The sequence below is a fragment of the Maniola jurtina genome, chromosome 1 (assembly GCF_905333055.1).
Source record: "Maniola jurtina chromosome 1, ilManJurt1.1, whole genome shotgun sequence".
Taxonomy (NCBI): Eukaryota; Metazoa; Arthropoda; class Insecta; order Lepidoptera; family Nymphalidae; genus Maniola; species Maniola jurtina.
In genome coordinates, this window is record NC_060029.1 from 3,443,514 (window position 1) to 3,452,833 (window position 9,320).

A 9,320-nucleotide genomic window follows, 5' to 3' on the forward strand; every position below is an offset into this window, starting at 1 on the left:
TTATAATATATTATGTAGTGATAATATTTCAAAAAACAAGTCAAGTGCGAGTCGGGCTTTGCTCTTTTTGGGTTCCGTAATTAATTTAAAATAAAAACTAACATTTCTCATAAACTCATTACTGCTGGCGTGCATCAAGGTGGTGGGATATCACCGCTACTCTTTTCTATTTTCATTGATTCTTTGTTATTTAAATAACTCATAAACTTGTCTCTATCACACGTATACGGCCGGGTAGCATCCATATTTACAGTCATTAGTAAACTTTTGAGAATCATCTAACGGCTGTAGTCAAGAGAATGAACATAGATCTAAACTAAATCAAACTTTATTCCTGAATGGACTAATTAAAATTAAAAAAAATCCCGTTGCAAACCCCTCTAAAAAGTAAAAATATGTTAAGTAGTAATAATATTTTAATCCAAGCGTCGTCGATTCGAGGGACCCCTTAAGTTATTGTACCTATTGATGGTTTATATTTCTGCACCACATTTAAAACCAAAGATATAAATAGAGTAATAAATAATGAATAATGGTAATAAGTAAAAACCATTTATCATTTAAAACATAATTGTATAACATAAAATCTTACAGTGCATGGTCATAATATTTTACAGTGTATGTCAATATGTATGGACTATGGCCAGTTCAGTGAGCTAAGTCGCAAGTCAAGATGCCGAAATCCGTAACATTTTCAGAATGTTACTGTACAATTTTTTAATCGCCAACCTTTGGTTAAAAGAAAGTTAACCTAAGCTTTGACCACCAATGAAAAGCGAAGTAGGTTGTACAAGTCAATATTTATATAGATACCTCCCAAGATTTTAAAGGTAAAATTTTTGCTCAAAGTTCCCTGAAATACCATTATTGATGTTCAAAGACCACCTGTTATGCAACTAACATAACAATTTTTTTCATTCAGATACAGGTCAGCCCTTGGCTACAATCTTACCTGGCGGTAAGTGATGATGCAGTCTAAGATGGAAGCGGGCCAACCTGTAAGGAGTATGGCAGTTTTCATTAAACCCATACGCCTTTGGTTTCTACACGGTGTCGTACCAGAACTCTAAATCGCCACCCTACCCACCGGCACCGGTAGGATGGTAACTAGTCAAGGCCGAAGCCTCCCACCAGACCAGACCATTTGGAATTAAATTATGCCGGTAATCGAACCCGAGACCTCTCACTAATAAGACCACAGCGCTAGGGAGGCCGTCAGAGAATCAAGACTGCCAAGCAATAAATTTTGACTATGTCATGTTTCTTGGCGCTATATTATTTCACTCGTGGTAGAATATTGTGTTTACTTAGGTTTCTTAGAAAGTTCGATGCTCTTGGGGCTGAATAAACGAATTTTGAGTCTGAGTCTTCATAAATCAAATATTTCTGTCACCGCCATATTTCAAAATGTAATTTTGGAGTCTAGATTTTGTTACTTGAATAAATATTTGGGGCAAACATATTTCAGTCTAAAATTATAGGGTCTACGACTGTAGTTATAAAATGATGTGATATTTTGTATACTGATAGTTTATAGTTTTTAGGTGCTAGAATTCATTATTAAAGAAAACAATTTCAAAATATTTGGATTTTTCGAATTTTTTAACATAACAATTAAATTTATTAACGTCACGTTATCTATATGGAAGGATATCAATGACGTCACATAATAAACGACAAATATTTTAACATAAAAATATTTTTCCGCAGAAATTACTCTATTTTAGATATACCTAACAATCGAATGAATCGACCCAAATCGACCGTAGTTTTTTTTTCGATTTTTTGTGAATATGAATAAATTCTCAATCGATTGTTCAATTGTTCGATTCATTCGATTGTTTGTTTTTTCAACAATCGTTCAGGCAGTGGACGATTTAATACTTAATAAGTATGTAGGTAGTGGATATACTTTTTGCTTAGTTAAATAAATAAAAGAACAACTTTAACTGTATAATTTATTTCATACATGGGCTAGTTATTACAATAAGAGTCTAAGTACGATGCTTTCATGTCCAGCTAGTGGCAATGCAGAAACGTCAACAATTTCCCTGTAAATAAAAGAATATTTTGAATTGTATATCTTTAACTAGATGTTAACCATTCGTCTTGAATTTGTTAAGATCGATAAGACTATTGAGTGTTTAGGTATCTATAACCTGTTTCATGAGATAATCATTATTATGATCAACTCATCACCGGCCTACTACTGAACACGGGTCTCTTCTCAGAATGAGGAAGATTTAGGTCATAGTTTGCCACACTGGCCCAATGTGGATTGATAGACGACAAGGGAACGAAGTCGCAGGATAGTGTATAATATTATAATAATATGCATTGTGTGTCAAAATTTCCTTATTAACACATTCATATTTATTGTTATTTACCCTTCATCCCTAGGAGACTGGACGCTCCTAACGACCACGCTGGCGTCACCGTCTACATTCTCGAAATACGTCAAATCCACCACATATTCCGTATCACGCATGTTAACCACCACTAAATACCTCTCATCTTTGTACCATCTGTAAATATAACAAACAGTTATGTTAGTAAGAGTTACTGTGGTAAACTCAAGTTTTCCATAAACAAGTAACATATAAGTAATTTAACTACCAAGAGCATCTATAAAATATTATAAAATTAATCCATGTATGGGAACATTTACACAGCCACAATATACGTACAATTAAAGCCTACGCTTAGATTTATATAGCGGAAGCATAGTGTTCAAATCGCCTGTCCAGTTCATTATGAATAATTTGGAAAGGGTGTATGCCGCATAAAAATATTTATTTTGTCTAAATAAAAAAATGATTCTTGAGATATGAGCGTACAAAACTCACAAAAAATTATTATAAACGACAAACGGAGATTACCAACAATTATTTTGAGATCCCTGTTTTTCTCAGTAAATAAAGTAATCCTTTTAGTGTAATAGTCATTATCTTGTATATTACAAAATTATGCACAACTAGCAAGATTAAAATGAAAAATTCTCTTACCTCATAAAAGCAAAAACATCTTTATTGAGAGCCAAAGAGTCATATCGACCATATATGAAAGTAGCCTCCTGACGAAGATCCGCAATGGCCTGATAAACTTTCAGATGAGATCTTTCAGCATTTATCTGAACTTCTACATTTAAAGTCTCATATCCTTCAGCTACTGGTAACCAGGTCTTGTCAGCAGTGGAAAATCCTGTAAAAAAAATTTTTTTTTTAGAACATTCGTTTCTTTTTCCATTTAAGTTTATCGTAAGGCATCACTCAGAAAAAGCAAATGCTGATTATTGAAATAATTTCAATAATTAATTATAATATCCTCCTAAACATACGCGAGGCACACAGGTTACAATGCATAGAGGTTATCAAGAGATTCAGTCCAAAAAAAAACCAATGGCAAAGTAATTTTTTTCAATTAGAATGTGATTGCTATACAAATTCTATCAAGATAGCCTTCTTGCAAAAGATCGCATGACATTAAAGAGTTAAATATCGATTTTATTAAACTACCTTCAATAAATTAACTAATGATCTTATATCATTTCAATCAATTTTTAAAAATTATCTAATATTGTTCTTTGTAAACAATCAAAATAATTAATTTTACCAACAATAATGTAGAGTTCCTTACCTGCATTTTTATCTGCATTCCATTGGAATGGAGTGCGTTCTGGATCTCTTGATTTGAGGACATAATTGATAGGATCATTGGTGTTACAACCCGCTGGATCTACAGTGTCTTCCCAACTCACATATCCATCAACCATGCCAATTTCTTCACCCTAATTAAATTCATTTACGAACATTTAGTATTATATTGGAATGTTATCATGTCATTCAATTGCAAATCAATTATCTCACCATATAAGTTACACCAATTCCAGGAAGTAAAAGTACTATCATATTAATACCGTCTACTAATGAAGTTCCATATCGTGTCGCCATTCTACTTTGGTCATGGTTCCCAACCTTAAAAATATTAGAAGTGAACTGATAAATTGCTTATTAAAACACGTTTGCCACTTAAAAACGTATACTTTTCAACTTTTTTGTAAAAAGCTGTCTACAACACTTAAATATTTAAAAATGTACCTATACAATGAGGTATTAATCGACGGGATAAACCAAAAATGTTTTCGTCTTTCGTTTATCATGTTCCGCAGATACCCTATTTATTTATTTTTCATGCTTCCGAGCTATATTAGTTTATTTTTAACATGGTTGTGACTTATAAACACGAACTATAAGGAATCCTTGTTTTAATACAAAATCCTAAGGAAGTTAAAGGCTAAGCCATGAAATATTTAAATGCTAATACAAGTAATATTTAAATAATTTCTGATGCTTACCACCCAATTGGCAACCTTATCAAGCGGTTTATAAGTTAAAAATTTGTCTACAGCTCTTTTTATATCAGCAGCACTAGAAGAGCCATCAACATCGGTGATCAAATCAAAATTGAAAGGCATTTGGGATCCTAGTCTATCTCCTTCACCAAAATACCTTATAACATCGTGAATAGGAGCATAAACTTCAGCCATCATAACTCTAGGCATTCCATCTTTTTCAGAAATCTCATCGAACACTTCTCTGAATTCATACACCATGTAATAAGTTTCGTTTTGGTCTTTTGTATAAATGTGATCCAAGTAGTCGTGAGATTCTGGATCAACATCAGTTCTACCTGAGAATGGTTCATCTGGATATTTTCCACCAAAAAGTTCCTTATCCACTTCAAATAGACAGTTTACTGCGTCAACTCTAAATCCAGCCACACCTTTTTCTAACCAGAAACGTATAATATCCTACAAGTTAAAAATCATGAGTTTTAATTATTTTATTCTTCTTTAAATGTATTTTTTGAGCATTTGGACTTACTTTCATTTCATTGACAACATCAGGGTTACGATAATTTAAATCCGGCTGACCAACAACGAACTGATGCAAATAAAATTGCCCAACCTCTTCTCGGTATTCCCAAGCGCTACCTCTAAAATGATTCAACTGTAATATGGAAAAAAATTTGCTGATTATAATTTTCTACTTCTTATATCATACGACGATTGAACGGTGTATTTGTATTGACAATTTTTGAGAACATAATATTATCTTGATATAATAAGCACATCGTTAGTTAATCACACTTCACACTAATATTATAAAGGTGAAAGTTTGTATGTGTGTGTGTGTGTGTGTGTGTGTGTGTGTGTGTGTGTGTGCGTGTGTGTGTTTGTTACTCCTTCACGCAAAAACCACTGGACGGATTTGGCTGAAATTCGGAATGGAGGTAGATAATATCCTGGATTAGCACATAGGCTACTTCTTATCCCGGAAAACCAAAGAGTTCCCACGGGATTTCGAAAAACCTAAATCCACGCGGACGAAGTCGCGGGCGTCAGCTAGTCTACTCTGATATTATATTATTTCATAGCAGTCAAGCATTACTTATCATCAAAATAAAATCTATATATGCACATTACGCCTTGATTTACTAACCCAGTTATTTGGAGGCTGTAAGTTCCCATTGTCATCAACCACTCCGTCTTCCCATACAAAGTAATTATAATATTTCTCATTCCCATTAAGGGCTTCTTGAAACCATACACTTTCATTTGAAGTATGATTCGGGACAAGATCTAATACGACTTTGATGTCTGTAATAAAGGTATTGTCCTTTGAGCATTTTATTATATAAACAATCAGAATAGGGTAAAAAAGAATAATACCTGCATTATATTTTTTCATACTGAAGTACTTTTACGTTTTACGTTTCGTTCGTGTTTTTCGTAACAATTTCTACTACATAAAATTTTGGTGCAAATAAAAAAAAAATATATTACGGATGGATTTAAACGTATGGGGTAGCCGTTATAATTATTAGGTATGAAGAACATACAGAATTTTGACCACAAATCAATAGTGAACCTTAAATAGTTTAATTAATTAACACCATGATCAGATATTTGACATGCTGTAGGAAAAAAATATAGCCGAAAACCTCCGGAAAAAGTAAAGTAATTAACATTTTTTTTGAATAATATACTTACCTAATTCGTTAGCCGTATCTAGTAACTCATCGAAATCCTCCATGGTTCCATATTCATCATGAATGGCATAAAAATCGGCAATATCGTATCCAAAATCATACATTGGAGATTGGAAAATTGGGGAGAGCCATATAGCACCAACACCAAGTTCTTTTATATACTCCAATTTTGAGGTTATACCTGAGAGTATTTAATAAAATATAAAAAAATAGGTAATTAGTACTACAAAATCTTTTTGCACACCAAAAAGACTTTTCCCTTACACCCACTGTTCCAGACATGCTGTTAAAGTTACGGCACGGTTATCATTAAATTTTAACTACCAATAGAAAGCAAAGTGGATTACATGAGTCCGTATTCATCCTCCATGATTATTATAGTCAAACAAAGGTGAAAAATTGATCCAAAGTGCAACCCATTTTGATTTTATTGATCATCAAAGTATAATGGTACCGTAACCAGAGTGAACTAAAGTGAGGGATCTCTAGGTTTAATTCTAAATCAACGATCTGCCAAATATTAGGCTATGGGTGCTGTGAAATCAAAAAAATCTAGTTGTTTCAAGCTTACCTAGCGTCAAATGTAGGTAACATTTGACGGTTCCCAGTGACGTCGAGCCCTCGAAGTTTTGTTAGAAGTGCCCTAACTGTCGTGAATTGCTGTGCGAGTAATATAGGTCTATGGCCGTAACTTTGATCGCCTGTTAGACCAATTTCCAAGTAGGCCTTAGTAAGTAAATCCTTAGTAAGTTTGTCTTGTTGACTATTCAAACCCAAAATATCAACAGCGAGATAATCGAATACCTACTGAAGTTGCAACCAATTTTTAACTATTTATGGGATTCTGGGTATGCTTCGCTTTTTTTGTCGTAAGTTTTTGACGTGATAACGTCTTATAATTCGATAGAGCCGGCTGCACGCACGAAAAAACATGACTCATGCGGCGTTACCTCGCTCTGAGGTAACGCCGCATGAGTCGTTCCATGTAAGGCTTGAAGTGCAAGCGAGAGCGCGGAACGAGCGACAAAGTAGCACAATCGGCCTTTGTTGTCACGTTCAACTATCGTCAGTAAACCGACTTTACAGACAACCAATTTTTTTAAATAAAATAACAATGAAACCTACCTTTAATATCACCAATTCCATCACCATCACTATCAACAAAAGAACGTGGGTATATTTGGTACACAATAGTTGTTTCCCACCACTCTAAATCCCTCTCATTTTCTTGTTTTATTACACTACCCTCACATATTAAAATGAAAATTGATAATATCGGCAATATTAATAATCGCTTCATTGTGCCAGAACCAAGCACATTGAGTCCTTTGGCTAGTAAAGAGTGTTTAGAAAAACTAAATACCGGCAGATTTATATGCCACTGATTTGGAAATGTGAAGTATCTTTATCAGAGATGTTTTCGATCATAATAATCTCAAAACTATTATCAGAAATGTTACAATATTTTATATCCAGGAGCAAAGATCCACTAGGAAATTCCTGCGACTTGGTCGATGTGGAACATATGCTGGGTATACTTCTTCTTTTTCTTTCTGAATTTTTCCGTGGTGCGGCTCCCCGCCCGGATTAATTCCGGCCAGCTGAGCTCACTTCAAAATCCTAGCAGGCCACTCAGGTGAAGACTTCAGGAAGTGTTGCTTATGGCAAAACGAAGTACGTAAGTATACTATGTTGTGGAAACGGGAAATACCTACTAATTATTTGTTGCAGAAGTATGGGGATAGGTTTGAATAATAGACACTTTCCAATTTCACTTCACTGTATTTTTGAGAATAGTTTTCTCTTACAATTATTATTTCTCAATACCCGTCTTTCTTCGATACCTTCGCTATTTATATCAGTTTTACAGATATATTTTTAAGGTAGGTAGGTACTAGTTTTCGGAAAGCTATTTGACAAATTACCACAGAGGTAAAACCATGGTGATGTAATAGACAATTAACGTAACAATTATATCAGCTAAATGTAAAATACGACACAATATATATTGATCTAAATAGTTAATAACTAAATGTGATTTATAATCCATTCCCGCCAATTATTTATAAATAATAATAATTAATCTGATATAGGTCTAGATGTCTATGACTCATGATATAAGGCAGCATCTTGAGGTAGTTGTTAACACTCGGCCATCCTGGAAAGGCCGTGCCCCACGGCCCGCAGATTACATCCCGGCTTTCGCATCATTGGCCACCTGGCAAAAGAAAAACACCGAACAGTAATATGCACTTAAGAGGTTACCTAAAAAACGCTTGGTCAATCTGTTTCGCCACCAAGTGATCAACATTAAATGGCTAAATAATAATAGTGTCTCACTTAGTCAACCATGATCAAGTAGACATTCATAATTTAAATTAGAAATATGTACATATGATATAATATTCAATAGATTCATTTTAGTTATTACCTACTTCATATTAAAATTGTTATTGATTTTCTTCTTTTTTTTAATGATTTGCTATAAGATTTAGGTATTAAATAAAAATAACTTTTGATTACCAGTGGGTATGTGATTAACATTGACAAAATATAAGTAACAGATTTCGTTGTAGCTTCCTACTATCCAAAATTGTAGGTACTTAAATGACTATCAAGATAAGTTCTATACAGCTGACGTCATGACTCATGAGACAATTTTATTAAGAAGTTAAAATTGGTTTAGAATTATGATTGGCTCAGCACTTATTAGTTGCTTATTGTGGTGCACGGGAAAAGTTAGGTATCAAATTGTAACATCTTGCAGGTTTCGGTGGTATCTTTCGAGGTCGCTAACATAATACTATTATCATGTTAGTAACTAGGTAAGTAACTGACTTTCGATGCTTTAGCGTTTTCTATTATAAAGATGAATTTGCCACGGGGATGACACCTATAACCCTGGAAAGCAAAACAGTGTCCATATTTATACGAAATTTCATTTCTAGCCTTTTTTCTTTTAATCCGTACTAAACGTTTATTGAATTTCATACTCATTTTTCTCTAATGTATATATGTAATTTTCAATTACTTGATATTTTTATAATTATACCTAGATATTAACAGGTCGGCAGAGGGTTTTGTTTTAGCAGAGTTTATTTTTGGTACTTTCAAATTATGTTGTACATACGTAGCACATATACCTATATTTTTCCCATTTTGAATAAATCATGCAGCATAAATTTTTATCATTGAAAGGTCACACAGATATTTTAATAGGTATATATAAGTAGTAAATAGACTAGATAAGTAAATAGACTCGTGGCGTA

At 33.5% G+C, this 9,320-nt stretch overlaps 1 protein-coding gene across 1 annotated transcript; it reads right to left on the reverse strand.

Moving 5' to 3' along the window:
* Window positions 1-1,973: 1,973 nt before the first annotated feature.
* On the reverse strand, window positions 1,974-7,401 carry LOC123866027 (maltase 2-like). Its single transcript, XM_045907336.1, has 10 exons — window positions 7,177-7,401; window positions 6,053-6,232; window positions 5,502-5,659; window positions 4,884-5,009; window positions 4,355-4,810; window positions 3,867-3,974; window positions 3,637-3,787; window positions 3,006-3,201; window positions 2,388-2,525; window positions 1,974-2,051 (listed from the first exon to the last, which is right to left on the reverse strand). The coding sequence occupies exons 1-10, from the start codon at window positions 7,349-7,351 to the stop codon at window positions 1,982-1,984; spliced, it is 1,758 nt and encodes a 585-aa protein (XP_045763292.1). The 5' UTR covers window positions 7,352-7,401; the 3' UTR covers window positions 1,974-1,981.
* Between the last annotated feature and the right edge of the window lie 1,919 nt (window positions 7,402-9,320).